Source organism: Hoplias malabaricus, chromosome 10 (assembly GCF_029633855.1).
Source record: "Hoplias malabaricus isolate fHopMal1 chromosome 10, fHopMal1.hap1, whole genome shotgun sequence".
Lineage (NCBI taxonomy): Eukaryota > Metazoa > Chordata > Actinopteri > Characiformes > Erythrinidae > Hoplias > Hoplias malabaricus.
In genome coordinates, this window is record NC_089809.1 from 21,513,941 (window position 1) to 21,530,961 (window position 17,021).

The window sequence follows — 17,021 nt, forward strand, 5'->3', positions numbered from 1 at the left end:
CCTCTGCCTCTGAGCTTTATACTCTTCTTTCTCTCTCTCCTATTTTGTGCCACTATGAATCTCTATCACCCTCTGTGCTCGATATGTTGCTGGTGCTGATGGTCTAAAATCTTAAAGATGTTCTCCTGGTCATGAGTTTCTAGCAGGGAAACTCACAGGAGGGTGGCAAATCTGCATTTTGCTTCTTGTTTGCAAATAAAACCTGATTTCAAAATATATCATTAATGTATATAATGTGTACAGCAAATGTTGCAAGTTGTTTTCAATTGAGATTACAAAATATCAGCAGTGCGGTATTTTATACTAATGGAAGGACAGTGTGACACTTGCTGTGCCCAAAATGGGTCCATATTAACTATTCCCTGTATTACTTATTATAAACTGCCCTGTTAGTGTATATGGAAATGAATTCAAAAGCGTTATATTAATCCTATGTGTGTTTTTACCAACTATCACCGTGGATTATGGGTATCCGCTGTCCACAAGTGTGCAATGGTTGTACACTACTTTTTGCAGTGTACTGCAGGACAGTGTGAGTGCACTGAAAATTGTCCACCATGTTTTATTGGACGCTACTACAAAATGGTGGACCCCCTAAATAGTGCGCTCTGTAATGAATAGGGCACAGTTTCTGACAAAACAATTATGCTTTGAGAACTCATATGTTTAACAGATATCTACACTGGATAGCAAAATGTTGTATATATGTTTGCTGATAAAGTTAACCCTGCTTAAGTTATCTCTCCTTTTTGGAAACAAAAAAAAAATCTTCTAAATAACAATAACAGCATGGCTTTTACATATTAAAGCTCTATCCCAATTTGTTTTAATTGTGCTGCCAAAAAGTCAAACAGATGGTGGTGTATTGCATAAAGCCACGGAGGTTTGTCAAAAAGGGGCTGCAGAATTGTGTGGCCAAGTAATTAATGCATAATAAGTTATCTGATGCTAATTTATGATGTCCTTGGCTAAGTTAAATACGACAGGATTTTTATTGGCGCTATGCAGCAAGTTCTTTATGACATTTTCTATTCCTTACATCCATCATTCTCTCAGTGTGGCAGATCCTGTAATTTAGATAATCAGCTCCAAAGCCTGTTGCTGTCAGAGCTGTATATCTGTGTTTGGCTGGACAGACTTCAGGTATTGCTTTCCATTCAGACACCCTTATTAAACACAGTGTGGGGAAATTACAGTGTATGCCTCTTTCACATGGATGCAAGATGAAACAGATAAGTACTCTTTATTGCACCCGGCTATCATTCATGCTCCAAATGAGCCTCACTTAACCATCAGTTTAGTCAGAAGACCTGACCTCAGAAGAGCAGCGCTCTGCAGGTTTATCAAACTGTAGCTGACTCTTAGATTTTTAAACTGTGACACAAAACCTGGATATATTAGCAGTGCTTTTTTATGGAGATTTTAACTGCTGTGTGGATTCAGTTGAATACCTGAATCAACAAAAAGTGTGCTAAAATTGATGCAGTGTTAATGGATATGCCAATGAAAGATATCCAGATGGCACCAATGATAAATAATAATTACCAAGGTTTGGGTGAAAAATAGATCTACAAGTTTACAGTGTTTAAAAACTCAAGCTATACAGTGCCCAATACTATACACTTAATAAATAAGAAGTATGACACTAATAGATTAACATACTATCCATCTAAATACTCAGCAGTTATGGATATATGGACATCAAGTGAGTGCATGTATAGTAATATGGACATGATAGTCATTGATTGAGGGACTTTGATTTTGTCATGTTTTCCAAATGCCTTGGATGCTTAGTTTTTTAATTTATGTCAGTTCAGAAGGAACCAGCCTTCCATATAAATCTTCTATATATTAATTCAGACTTGAGCTGCTACTATCAATTCACTGATATTAGCTTTCCCATTTGGAGAAGAAAGAATTTTTGTTATTATTATTTGAATCATTCATGAGGCAATGCTGTTAACATCTGATCTAAGAAAAATGTAAGAGAGGCACTATCCAGATATAACTACATCAAAAGGTTGAATAATCGTAAGTTGCACCAAGCACTTCAACCAGTGCTATAAACATCAGGTGTTACACCTCGCCTCCTGTTGCTGATGACCCATCTCCATCTCCAAAATCTTTGTTGTGAGGCTGTGCAGATCCAGGTCTCTGTTTAACACAACTACACTTTAGTGGCCTAGCGCTCACTGACTCAGTCATCACTGTCAGTTCCCATTATCTGTTGAAGGAGAAATTCATCAGCAAAAATCACCCACTATTTTAAGGCGTCTTTCTGATTAGAATCAATATTACATTTGAAATTGCATCACTATTCACACAATATATGGGCAGTTGACTATAAATGTACCCTGCCTCCTTTTTCTCCTAATTAAAAAAAAAAAAAAAAAAAAAAAATATATATATATATATATATATATATATATATATATATATATATATATATATATATATATATATATATATATATATATATATGCAATATTTATTTATTTTTAAACATGTTAATTGAAACATTAAGTGTATTACAGTCTGCATCTCTACTGCAAACATTTTCATATTACTATTAAGCTTCTTCTGTTGTCTATTTCTTTTCAGTGCTCTCTCTCTTTGTTTGTTAGTTTTCCATTTTCTGTTATTTTTTTCCTGATTTTGCTTTTCCTTTTCCCCTCTTTTTCACCCTTTCTCTTTCTCTCACCCTCTCTTCTCTCTCCCTCTCTCTCTCTCTCTCTCTCTCTCTCTCCCTCTCCCTCCCCCCCTTATTCCTTCCCTCCCTCCCCTATATGGGTTTGACATTTTCAGACTGATAATAGCTAAGCTTTTCATATCTGTTTAAATGTCAGTGCTGCTTTCCCCTGAGCGTCTGCTTGTGGCAGTATAGTGCTGAAGCTGTTGGAGCAGGAAATGAGAGCCCTGCCCCACGACCCTCACACATGGCCCACAAATCATGCACATGCATCACCCAGACCACACAGGGCACGGGAACCTGAGGAAAGAGGGCACGAGACTCTGTTGTATTCCATCATTTAAACACATGCATGAGTGCACACACAGTAAACAAATATTCCTCTTTACTGACTGGATGTACTCTCTCCATTAAAACGTAGATGAATGACCCTGTACGTTGTATAGTATGTTGTAAAGCAAAACTACTGAGAGAACATAAAATATCATGTAAAAGGCAACTTGACACACACAAAAAAAGATTCTTTAGCTTTCACAAGATTTGCTTTTGTAGTCACCCATACTTAGATTAATTTTACTTACATTTGTTTGTCATTAAAAAGGAGAATCTTAGCCTATGTTAAATTCATGGCATTTGACAGAGACACACTTCTGGAATGACTCCCAGGGTAAGCATGTTACAGAGATAGCTCATGAAGCAGTAGTAGACTTCTCTATGCAACATGATGTATTTACCTGGATAGGGAACTAAACCCCACTCATAATATTGTGCCTTGCTTTTCAGTCTTCCCTTAAACATGTCCACAGTGCAGCGGTTAATCTGAGCATAGCACTTTAATCTTTCATAATCCTTCACTGTTTGTCCATTTTCTTTGCATAAAATATAAATGTACTCCTGAACACATGGTCTTGTCTCTTTACTTGAAAGATTTTTACTGTATTTATATTCACTGAGTTTACTCAAAGATCAGTTCAGTTCATGACACAAATTAGCCTCTGTATTTTATTAGGCCCATTGGATCCACTACACACAAACTATAAACACACAAACACACACTTAAGCTTGAAAGAGCTAATCTTTTGCTTGGGTTTAACTTTGATTTAAGTGCGTGTGGATTTAAATGAGTGGCTGTCTAGGTGTTAATAGCTACATTTTTATCCTGTTTTTCTCTGGGGTATTTGTGCAGGTGTGACAGGACTTGTTCAGATAGACAAGAATGGAGACAGAGAGACAGACTTCGCCCTGTGGGACATGACTGATATTAACTCCAGCATCTTTCAGGTACTGGTGGTCAATCTGAGACTCGCACACGCCCCCACGTTCACACACCCGAGCATCAGGTAGGTATTATTGTCTTAAAAATCTCACAGACAGAGGTAGCTAGTGTTCCTTCAGATACCTGCTCCCATGTTGAGAATACTGAAGATTTTATTGTGGAAACCTTGTCATTGCTAGGTTCAGCATAATTATCTTTCTGCATTCACTCCAATTCCCTCTCTGCTCTGATTGCTAGGTTGAGCAGCCAGAAGGTTAATCACCAGTTGTTTATTCAGTTAGCCCTTCTCACATGTGTCTGTGTATGAGAGAGTGGGAGTGCGTGGGAGTGAGTCTGGCGAGTGTGTGTGAAAGAGAACTGAGTGAGAGGGTGTGGGAAAGTGGGTAGATTTACAGTCATGCTGGTCAGAGTTCACTTGTCTCAGCTGGCTGATCTCAAGCATATTAAAGCCTGTCAGCCATTATAATGGTGATGCTTGCTTTCAGCACAATAGTGCCAAAGAAACCCAACAGACTCTGTGAGTTAAAAATCACAGGTTGAAGTATACTTCATATAGAGCATTTCTGTCATGCATCATATATTGGGAATGCTCATTTATATATTGGGTTTCTACTAAGCCACTGCAAATATGCTTTGCACCCCAAGAATCAGAAATGGAAAGTAGCCTTCTTATGCTTGACACTTTCATGGCCACTGCAGGATTGCCTGCTATGCATGGCCTGTTTAAAAGAATAAACTGATTAACATTGGAGCCTATTGAATTGGATGGTTACCACGTCTGGTGTAAAATGAGGATACAGTTGCAATCAAAATTATTGAACCACTCTTCAGCTGTTTTAATAAACTTACTTAAGAACAATTTAAATAGCTCAACACAACTAATATATCATGGTTTCTCCAATTTCGACTACTGTAGTCTCAGAATTATTCAACCCTTTCATGACAAGCATTTTTAGTACTTAGTAGAGTACCCATTTGCTGTTATGACTGGATGCAACGTGATGCATAGCCAAAACCAAGTTCTGGCAGCCTTTCTGAATAATGCTAGCCCATTGCCTCATTCTTCATCCTCCAGATATACTGCTGATCCAAAAGCCTGGCAATTTCCTGTTTTGTTTAACCACTTCGTAGTGAATGCACCTCTATGACATATTAATATGGTTTTGAGCATGTTAGAGCCAGATTTACTTGTGCATTTGCGTCAAAAGAAATGTACATATTGAAGTTTGGGCATGGAGACTTTACTGTGCTAACTCAGTGTCTGCTGCCACCAAATCTTGTTGCATGTATTTTGCGGTCACAAGCCTACTAAGTATCCTAAGGCTTCCTTTAATTTTGAACTCTCCTGAGACTATTCAGTACCTTTGCTATAATTTTGTATTCTTTTCCTTGTTTGTGCAAGGCACTGATATCTTCTCTTACATTTTTGGACAACTCTCTTGACTTAACCATATTTCTAACATGCAGTCAAATGTCTCAGACAACAAATCCCTGGCAAGTCCAGATATTTGAAAAGTTTTTTTGTCTTTTTAAGGACAAAAAAGTGTTTAATTTGGAGAAAATACTACACTGTCATTTTCTTCTTCTTTGCCTCTTAATCCATTTTAGGGCTGCACTGAGAAAATACTTGCTGTACTTAATTATAAAACCTTTTCTAAGTGTCCTGACCAGAGGTGGAAGGGGCCCCAATTGTAGGTCTTGGTCCCTCCTAAGGTTACATCTTCCAGCTTTGAAGGACTGTTTTCTAGCTACCCTTGCCTCTGTCTTGCTCACATGTGGTTATTTAATTCTAGATTTCTGTTAAATTGTTTTGCAACAGTATCAAATGTGGCTTGACTTTCCTATATTAGTTATGCTGAGATATTTAATTTTCTTTTGTTTGATTGGTTATTTGCAAATAGTCTTTCCCCCAGAAATGGTGGTGTGATATGTATTTATTTTTATGTATGAAAACCAGGACCTATGAGCCCGAAATGTATGCTTGCTCTTGAAATCATGTAAAGTGTGCATAATGTCCGAAAGGCACAGAAAGTGTCATTTGATATGACTGCACTTTAATTAAAATAATAATTAATTAAAATGTGTGAATATATTTTAAAATAAATAATGTTTTAAAATAAGTAATATCAAACAGAATTTGGATATAAATTGATTAATGTAGTGGTTGTTAATTGTAAAGAAGCATACATGTCCTCACAATTTCATGAATGAGGCCCAATGTGATTTTGGTTGTTATACTATATTTAATTAATACCCTGATGCCCTAGTGGCCTTGCATGATGTGTCATTCAAAAAGGTGTCCAGGTTGATAACAGTACCTTCATGGTCTCATATGTCTGTGCAACAACAGGAGCAATCATTTTTGTAGTTTCTCATTTAATTTATATTAACATTTGCAGTCAGGTCTTAGACCACTTAATCTATTTGATAATATTATTGTTGTATATTTTAAAAAAACTATTTTATTATACATTTTTTTGTACTCCTAAAATTCATTGTCTCTGTAGAGACAATGCTGGCATATTACTGTCATTTGATTTCTGTTTTTCCTTGAGCAGATTGTAGCAGTATACAATGGCACAGAGAAGCAAATGAAGACTCTGCCTGGCATGGCCTTCCAGTGGCCAGGTGGTTACATACCAGTTGACATGCCCTTCTGTGGCTTTAAGAATGAAAATATAGCCTGTATTGCACGTGAGTCAATCATTCTAAAACTATTTTAATATACCTACCCTTAACATTTCACATGTTTCAAATTTGTGTTAAATTTTTTTAAAGGATGGGCCAACGGAAACATTGCAAAATTACTTATATATTTATTACTTATGTCTTCCATAAAAAGTCAAGAAAGGTTTTTTTTTTTCTTCTCTTGTCAAGTGACAGTTTATTTATTTATTTATTTTTTAAGTTTTCAACACCCTTGGCATTCTCTTAAACGGCTTAATGAGGCATCACGTGGAATCTTTTGTACTGTAATTATTTTTGTCAGAAGTTTGTTCAGTTCTTTCAGCCATATTCTGTCACTTTCTGCTTTCAGGGACAATAACAATGCATCAGATGGTTTCTATTGTAATGTTCTTCATCCTCATCATCATCTTCACCATCACTGTCTTCATATATAGGTGAGTGCATATGGAGTTGGATGAGTGCAAATTAAATAAGGATGCTCCTTTTGTTGGCATTAGTATATTTCTTCATAGGGAAAATCACTTCCTTTCCGTTTGTTTCCTCACATATACAACTATGGATCCTGTCCTGTTTCTTTCTCTCACATGCATATAAAAGGAAACTGAAGCTGGAGAAAGAACTGGCTGCCCAGCTGTGGAGGATCTCCTGGGAGGATATGCAGATGAGCAATCTGGAGAAAGTGTTGCGAAGTGTGGGCAGCAAACTCACCCTCTCTCTGGTGAGAGCCAAATTATTTTCTGTTTGGTAAACCTTGTACATATACATATGTAATTATATATATTATATATATCATTTTTTTCTTTCTATGTTAAAAATTTCAGTCTCCTGATTATAGAGCCAAAGATTAGGACATGGTGTCATTAGTAGCTCATGTTTTTAATATTGTCACGATTCACAGGGCGGACTGACGGAGGCGGACGCACTTGCTAAAACACTGATACTTTATTAACAAAACCAAGAAACTGTAACAGAAAGATAACACACAGGGAGCTAACAGAGACAGACAAAGGGAGGTAAGCAGACTAAACTAAAATACAAAGAGCTAGACAGACTAAACCTAAAACGAAGAACTAAAGCAAACAGGAAAGACAGACAGACTAAAGACCTTGACAGAGATACTTAACAGAGACCTAGACAGAGATACTTCACAAAGACCTAGAAAGCTATGTAAACACAGAGAGCTGAAGCTAAACCTAAACACAGAGCTAAATATGAAACTTAACACAGAGGGCTAGAGAAAACACAACAGACAGACTTACTAACATGACACAGGAAATGACTGAGACAGACAGACCAGACAGGGAAACATGACACAGCAACAATGGAAGAGGAACGTGACTAGAGGAAAGAAACGAAACAACATGACTAGGAAACACAATGAAATGACATGACTTGGAATGGAAAAGAAACAAAACGACATGACTAGGAATGAGAAGTAAACAAAACGACATGACTTGGAAACAAAACGACATGACTAGGAATGAGAAGGAAACAAAACGACATGACTTGGAAACAAAACAACTTGACTTGGAGTGGGAAAGAAACAACACGAATGACCGATACACGGAAGTGACACAAGGGAGCTTATATACATGAACAGACACACCTGAAACAAATAACGAGGCTTAAGGACAAGGAGGCGGAACAAAGGCGGGACAAGGGCGGAGACATGGACAATAACAGACAGAGCCATGTGCAGAGAGAGCACATGGCGAGGAAAACAGGCATGACAGGACGAGTGCGTGACAAATATATTATACTGTCATCCTTTTACATTTTTATATTTGTAGGTTTTAAATGTGTTTTAACTGCTTTATCATATGTTGCAGATCTTTTTCTATGTAGCGTGAATGTGTGAATCAGTACCTTTTAAATGGCTTAAAATGTGCCAGAGCAATGTACCAGACCAATAGGAAAGCTTTAGCTGGACCAATTAGATCACGAGGTTTGTTTAACCAATCTGAACATGGATTTGTTGCTGTCAGCCATAGCGTTTTTCCGCCAAAAGAACTCTGGTTCTTGAACTGGTTCCATTCCTGATTCTTGGAACCTTGGTTCTTTCCAGTGAACCGCCACATTTCTACACATTTAGAGGGGAACCAGGAATACGTCTACAGTGGGGGTCGTTGCTGTGGCTGAGTACAGCGTCAGAGCCACAGCTTAGAGGCATGATAGGGTCATTGTTTATTTTTTATTTTTTTTTACCATGGAGTCAAATCAGAGTGAGATATAACACTATGCCATCCTGCTGAGCTTGTGAACAGCAGAGAAACATAACCAAGAGCTTAGAGTTTCAAATACAGCATTATCGCCCAGTGGTGCTGGACGGGTCATATAAATAAACATTTCATATAAATAAATAATTGGAAATAAAACAGGAACACACCCTGTTTTTATGTGATCCTTGTGCTGTTAGGCGCAATGCCATGTGCATTGGTTAGAGCCGCGGCTCTTCTCCGCTGTTCACAAGCTCAACAGGACGCCTCTGAACTCAACATTTGCAATGTTATATCTCACTGGTCTGACTCTATCATGACTATAAAAGTGAACGGGAAGAAACTGAGAATCAGAGTTCTTTTGGTGGAAATGTGCTATGGTTGAGAGCAACAAATCAGTGTTCTGATTTGTTAAACAAACCTTGTGATCTGATTGGTCCAGCTAAAGCTTTCCTATTGATCCATCAATTGGCTGTCAAAATAGGGTCATAAATCCACAGCTGCAAAAAGAGTTTCACACAAGCAGCAGAGAAGGTGAATGTGTGGATTTTTTCCACCTCATTCAAAAACTCCCACTGTTACATTTGGAACCTCAAAAATGTTTGCTCTGGCACATTTTAAGCCATTTGAGAGGTACAGATTCACACTTTCAAAACTTTTGATTTAATGCAAATTTTTTTTACACATTTAAAAAGAATTTTCTAAAAATTACAAATTTTGTTCCACATTTGTGATTTTAAATTATTATTGTTGCTGTTGTTTTAAGTTTAGGTTTAACTTTAAGTTTGGCAACCATTTTTTGTGGCAGTTGCAGCTGTTATTTACACTTTATTAACTCAAGTTTTAATTGAGGTCTTTAGTTTTATTATTTTCAGCTGCTGGCTAATTTAATAGTATAACGTCAACAGAAATTACATTCTCTGACTCCATGGCAGAGTTATCTATATAAAGGTACACAGTTCAGGCTTCAAAGTGAACTAATTAGCTGTGCGGAGTACATTTTCACTGTTTTTATAAATGTTTGTCCTGTGTTGTCAGGAACAAAATAAGTCTTTTTGAGACTAACTGAAGCTGATGCAATTTGTTTTGATGTTTTCTTTCTAATTGATGATGTATACGTTTCCATTATTTAACATCATTAGCTTTATAAGGTGCAATGTAATGGTAACTAAGCAAAATTAAAAACAGCTTACTGGGTAAAGGTAGAAACTGTATCAGCTAAATATTTGACTAAAACTCTTGGGAATGACTAAGATCTTCTTTGTTTCATTATCCCTGTTCAGCGAGGCTCTAACTATGGCTCTCTCCTGACGGCTGAAGGAAACTTCCAGGTGTTTGCTAAGACTGCATACTTCAAGGTACGCTCTTCCACTCACACACTTGGTTGCCTGCTAAACAGCCCTGCTGAAGTTTACCTCTGATTGTTTGATCATCACATATCAGATCATACACTGCAGTCGTAATATTATGTTTTTTTTTTCTTTTACATTTCATCTTCAATATATTTATCTGACCTCCAGGGAAATATTGTGGCCATCAAATATGTCAACAGGAAACGCATTGAACTGACCAGGAAAGTGCTGTTTGAACTGAAGCATGTGAGTCTATGAGTTGACAAGGGATTTTTGATTCGGTATATTACATCTGAAATTTACATTCTTCTTTCTAGAAAGATTTCTAGAAATTTGTCAGCACTCACTGACTAATAGATAATGATCTCATTTCTGGTAAATGTTTCTAAATATTAGAAAAAAATCTTTATCTATAATTGTTTGTATAGAAAACACATTAATATAATTTTCAGAATCCTAAATCCTAGAAAAAAAAGATTTGTTACGTTTAAAATAAATTATAACTTAAATTAATGGTAATTGATTACATTGTCAGCATCCTCCACAAGGGGGAGCTGTATGTGCTCAGATAACTTGATTAATTAAGTCTCAATTATTTAATGAATTACCTTATCAATCAAAAATAATCAGTCATTCGCATAATGTCTAATATAAATTATAGTGATAGCCCAAATTTGAAGATGATATATGCAACACCCCAGATTCAATTTTCCATGTGTTTATGTGCATTATTCTGTCTCTGCTGTTTTTCAGATGAGGGATGTACAGAATGATCATTTGACTCGCTTTATTGGAGCATGTATTGATCCTCCTAATATCTGCATTGTGACAGAATACTGTCCCAGAGGCAGTCTGCAGGTACCCCCAACCCCCTCTTACTTACTATATAGCCCACAGTTCAGGAAAAAATCTAAATCTGCATTCATGTGTTCCCCACCTTCCACCACCCACATGCCTTTCAAGCCATTAATGATAGGAACTTATTCAGTGGTAACCACAATATTTGCACACAATACCAGTATATTGCATCATTTTATAACTCTGTGTTTACTGTGTTTATTTACTTTAAGGTGCGCTAATTGTGGACACAGATGTTCAGTTACGCACATTTAGCATAGTCCCCACATGAAAACATTAATTGAGTAGGGATGCTCTGGAAGAGATGGATGAGCCTATAATCACCATGCCCAATGCCAAGGGTCCTACAGAGAGGTATAAAGCCCTCCAAAATTACAACCCTATTTCCAAAAACACTGGGCCATTTTATGAATTGCAATAAAATCTGTGATTAGTTCATTCAATTGAAAGAATGTACAAGATGAAAAATGTTTTCACAGACCAACTTAATTTTATTTTTGAAAATATAAACAAATATAAAATTGATGCCTGCAACACAATGTTGGGACAGAGGCAGTTTTCTGCTGTTACATCAGCTTTCTTTTATATACATTTTTTAATTGTATGAAAAATAAGGATATTTATTTCAGTTGTAGTTTTGTAAGGGTTTTTGTACATTCTTGCTTCTGCTTCTCAATAGTCCAAGGTTGCACCATCTGATTCTCTTTTATGATCTGTGATAGGAAATCAATTGGGACCGCAGGCATGCCAGTCAAGTACATATATTCTGTGTCTACGAAGTCATGCTGTAATAGCATATGGTGAATGAGGCTTGGAAATATCTTGATGAAATTACCATGGATATTAAGAGAGAAGTCTTTGATGGCTACATTTGTCTCTATAAAAACTAATATTTGCCTGCAAATCAGTGGTACCTTGACACCGTGACAGATGTTGGCTTTTGCGCCTGTTGCTAATAAGTCTGGATGGTCCCTTTCATCTTTGGCAAAGAGAATTGACATCCATTTAAAAAAAATAAAATAAAAAATTTAAATGTCAGCTCAAACCACAGCACATGTTCCCATCCATTGTCATTTTTTTTACTTTTTCTGTTCTGCAATTTGTTGTGCTATCTGGTGTTGACCAGAGGGGGATGAGTTCCACCTTATAAGTCTTGTTTCCTTCCAAGGTTTCTTCCTCGTGTGCTGAAGGAATTTTTTCCTTGCCACTGTTGACCTTGGCTTGCTCATAGGAAGCTTGGAACCAGATCTCTTTAAAGCTGCTGTGTGACAACTTTTGTTTTTTGATTAATTGATTGATCTTTCAGACAATCTAAGATGAGCTCAGGCCCAGAGAAACTGGTAGTGTTTCTGCAAATAATTGATGTGTATGGTTTTCTCCTCCTATCATAATTTCCAATTGCATTTCTTGATGCAGTGTCAGACTGTATTTTTTGAAGTGCCCCCTAGCCTGTGGTTATATTTATCATGTTAGCAGTCTAAGGCTCAAAGTTCATTAGAGAGGCTCAGAGGTTATACATATTCAAACAGCAGTTTCTGTAATTATTATTATTATTTTTTTAACCATTTTTGACTTCGTTTTTAATGTATAATTTCACCTGGTAGCTAAGACTGCCCCAGTCACACCAAGCTACCGAGCTGGGAGCATGTGAGAAGTACATTCTTCCTCCAAATAATGTGATGAAAGACAAAGCCATTTTGAAACTGCTGCAAACACAAGTCTGTGGGACAGCTCAATGCACTTACTGGGATTAAGCTGGCAATTTCTTGATGATAGAGACAACACTTTTTGTGAAAATTGTGCAGGAATGCTCCCTATGCAGAGGGATCTACAAACCCAATTCCAATGAAGATTCCAACTTTATTGTTTTTTTGCAAATATTCACTCATTTTGAATTTGAGGCCTGCAACACTTTCTAAAAGAGTTGGAACAGGGGCAACAAGAGACTGGGAAAGTTGAGGAATTCTCAAAAAAAAACAAATAGGAATCTTCTACAGGTGAACAGGTTAATTGGGAACAGGTGAGTGTCATGATTGTGTATAAAGGGATTATCCCTGAAGGGCTCAGTCATTCACAAGCAAGGATGGGGTGAGGTTCACCACTTTGTGAACAACTGCGTGAGCAAATTGTCCAACAGTTTTAGAGCAACCTTTCTCAACATACAGTTGCAAGGAATTTAGGGATTTCATCATCTACAGTCCATAATATCATCAAAAGATTCAGAGAATCTGAAGAAATCTCTGCAAGTAAGCAGCAAGGCTGAAAACCAACACTGTATGCCCGTGACCTTCGATCCCTCAGGCAGCACTGCATTAAAAACCGACATTGTATGGCCCATCAGTGAAGGCACCATTAATGCTGAAAGGTACATACAGGTTTTGTAGGTTTATGCTGACATCATTTTCAGGGACATCCCTGTTTATTTCAGCAAGACAAGTTACAAAAGCGTGGCTTCATAGTAAAAGAGTGCGGGTACTAGACTGGCTGCCTGCAGTCCAGACCTGACTCCCATTGAAAATGTGTGGTGTATTATGAAGCGCAAAATGACAACGGAGACCCCAGACTGTTGAGCAACTGAAGTTGTAAATCAAGCAAAAATGGAAAAGAATTCCACCTACAAAGCTTCAACAATTAGTCCTCAGTTCCCAAACACTTACTGAGCGTTGTTAAAAGGAAAGGTAATGTAACACAGTGGTAAACATGCCCCTGTCCCAACTCTTTTGGAACGTTTTGCACGCCTCAAATTCAAAATGAGTGAATATATGCAAACCAGTTAATATTTGCACTCCAGTGCCATGTCTTAATAAAAAATGAGATGTGGTTTGAGGGAAGTATTTGTGTTTCTTTATTTGCTGATTATATACTGATTATATAATGACATCCAAACAGAATGCTGAGATTTATTTATAAGGAGTAATATTTAGCCCTGCTGATGGATATGTGTTTTTGTTTGTATTTAGGACATTCTGGAGAATGAGAGTATCACTCTGGACTGGATGTTTAAATATTCACTTATCAATGATATTGTGAAGGTATGTGCTGATGTGGTTTGTGATTTGCTGTATGAATTCACACATTTCTGCTCTTGTTGTTTGTCTCTACCTAACTGAAAAGATCCAATGCGTACTCTGAGTTTTGATGTTAGATTTTAGACTCAATATGTACCTTAATTTTGGATTTAAGACTCTGGTGGGTTTTTGTAAAATACTTGCATTGTATTCTGATTATTCTTTTTAGATTTAGATTTTAGATTCACTCAGTGTCTTGATTTTAGATTGTAAACTCAATGGGTATGCTGATATTTTTTTCAAAATACTTGTTTTTGTATCCTGATTTTTAATTTTTGAGTCACTAGGCATCCCGATGTTTCATTTTAGATTCACTGTGTAGAATACTGGTCTGGTAGCTTGATATCTTTGTTATGCTGAATCATACTCTTATACTTAATATCCACTTTTGTCAGTAACAAAAGTTTAGGAAGTTAGCTCATTGGCTTTTGTGCTTTTGGCTTCTCAGTCTGAATCCCTTTCTGCTTTCTTAACCTGTTCTCCTCTTCTGTATTGTCCTCTACCCCTTAGCCTTAGGTCTGATTTTTTTTTCCTTCTTTATCCTCACAGGGTATGGCCTTCCTTCACAATAGTATGATTGTATCCCACGGCAACCTGAAGTCCTCAAACTGTGTGGTGGATAACCGCTTTGTATTGAAGATCACTGATTATGGACTTTCCAGCTTCAGGACTGAATCTGACCCTGAAGATGCCCACTCATATTATGCACGTGAGTCATAGAACCTGGTGATCACTATCATTACGAATTGTTTGTTTGATTTTATGTATGAGCTCTGGTTTCCTGGTTCTGCATTCATAGACATTTTTCAGAAAATAGAGCCAATAAAACGTTAAAAGAAACACTGAATGGTGAATGATTGAAATAATATGAGCCCCCTCCAGGGTGTGTTCCCGCCTTGCGCCCAATGATTCCAGGTAGGCTCTGGACACACCGCGACCCTGAACTGGATAAGCGGTTACAGATAATGAATGAATGAGGGAATGAATGAATAATATGAATCAAATGAAATAGGAGAAATAGAATCTTACAAACCATAATCAACACAGTGCTGCAGGAATATGTTCTTAGGGTTCCTATTCCTCTGAGGTATTGGAGTTAAAACCTTGAGTTCTTTGTCATGGAAGCACGACTTAAGCAGCCTGTTGTGGAACTCATATTGCCATTTGTTTTTTTAATGGAACTAAATTCACTGCTTTGGAAACTGCAATAAATTTTGATTGGAATAAAAGCTAATGGCACCAAAACAACAAGTTATGCAGAGCATACTGATGATCTGAAAGAGAACAGTGACAAAATGTAGTGAAGGTTTTTGAAAGAAACTTTTTAAAGAATAACTTCTTGATTTTATTGTAATGGAAAAGTGGCTTTTTGAATATTTGTCAATTCATGTATCTCAATTGAATTAGAGGTAAACTTTGAAAAAGCCCATCCCTAAAGTATTCTAAAGTGCTTTGCCTTCTCTTGCAAAAACAATAAATTAGTGATTATTTTGTAATAGACTGCTGGCATTTTTAGAAGACAATGTGTAATGCATTAATTGGTAATTGACTTTATGGACTTTGATATCTGCAGTTAGTTATATACAGGGAAAGGCTGCAATTAAAGTTTTTTAATCTATTGTATGCTCACAGCAGCAGAATAAATCTTTGTAAATTATAATAGCATAAGATTTTAGAAATGTATAGGATTTTGTGAAGCCAATAACAGTGTTTTCTGAAACGGTGCTGTGCTTAATTTAGGGAAACTATGGATGGCTCCAGAGTTGCTGAGGATGGGCAGCCTCCCCGTCTGCAGCATGCAGAAGGCCGACATCTACAGTTTTGGGATAATCCTACAGGAGGTGGCCCTCCGCAGAGGGGTCTTCTACTTAGAGGGGGACTCACTTAGCCCCAAAGGTCAGACAGACATGCCTGTGCACACTCTGAATAACTTCATATTTAGGCTAACCCTAAACCTCAGCTTCAGCAATAGACAGACCTCTGCAGCAGTGGTTCCAATAGTCTGCACACTGCATTGAGATGTTCCCACAAATAGTGAGACGGCTCTTTTGGACTCCTGGCCTTGGACCTTATATTGAGCCTACTGTTTAAACCTAAACCTCAACTTTAGCCTTAGGCTCTTGCAGGATTGAAGGATGACTTCTTAGAGGAAATTCCAAGCCAGTTTCCTCTGCTAAGATTACAAAACACATGGTCAGTAATAGCCTGAGCTGTCTTATTGAAATTTTGAAATAGAAATTTTGATCAGAATTTAATGCTGTTGTTTGTTGATTCCTCCTCCCCTTCTAGAAATGCATTTTCAAAGTACCATGGTTTTCATCGTTGAAATAATTCTAGTCTTCTCAAAGATTGGGTTTTCGAGTGTGAGCTCTGTTTCAGTTTGGGTACAGGATAAAAGAGATTGAAGTGGAGCTTCCACTTCAGTGTGCTTGTGTGACATTGTGACATTAGTAGTTGACTCCATCTCCAACAAAGTACCTATACCTCTTTTCTTCTAACTCTGTGCTGATGTAGAAGAACTGAATGGAATTTAGACGTCAGGCAGCATTGTTGGAGAAACTGTCATACTATTTTGTTGGACATAGCCACATAGCCTCTGCTGTCCACCCTGGATAAATGCATTCAATCTGAAACTGTATTATGCAAAAATGCCACTTGCAAAACTTCAACAATTAATATCTACCAAAAGATTAAATAGTATAAGGGCAGCACTGTGGTGCAGCAGGTAATGACGCTGTTACACAGATCCAGGGACCTAGGGTTGTGGGTTTGAACCCCGCTCCAATGAGGGCCTGTGCCTCTGTTCCAGCTATTTTGAGTGAGTTGCAGGTACCCATTTCTGAATTTGTTCATGTCTAAAAATAATTAATTTAA

The 17,021-nt window shown here is 37.2% G+C and overlaps 1 protein-coding gene across 1 annotated transcript in view; it reads left to right on the forward strand.

The window, feature by feature from the left end:
• Positions 1–17,021, forward strand: part of npr1b (natriuretic peptide receptor 1b) — a 61,178-nt gene that overhangs the window by 33,289 nt on the left and 10,868 nt on the right. The window contains exons 6-15 of the mRNA XM_066682949.1: positions 3,876–3,970; positions 6,524–6,659; positions 7,003–7,087; positions 7,251–7,371; positions 10,153–10,227; positions 10,390–10,467; positions 10,975–11,079; positions 14,040–14,111; positions 14,697–14,856; positions 15,888–16,043. Of these exons, the coding sequence (XP_066539046.1) occupies positions 3,876–3,970; positions 6,524–6,659; positions 7,003–7,087; positions 7,251–7,371; positions 10,153–10,227; positions 10,390–10,467; positions 10,975–11,079; positions 14,040–14,111; positions 14,697–14,856; positions 15,888–16,043 (1,083 nt within the window). The remainder of the gene's footprint in view (positions 1–3,875; positions 3,971–6,523; positions 6,660–7,002; positions 7,088–7,250; positions 7,372–10,152; positions 10,228–10,389; positions 10,468–10,974; positions 11,080–14,039; positions 14,112–14,696; positions 14,857–15,887; positions 16,044–17,021) is intronic.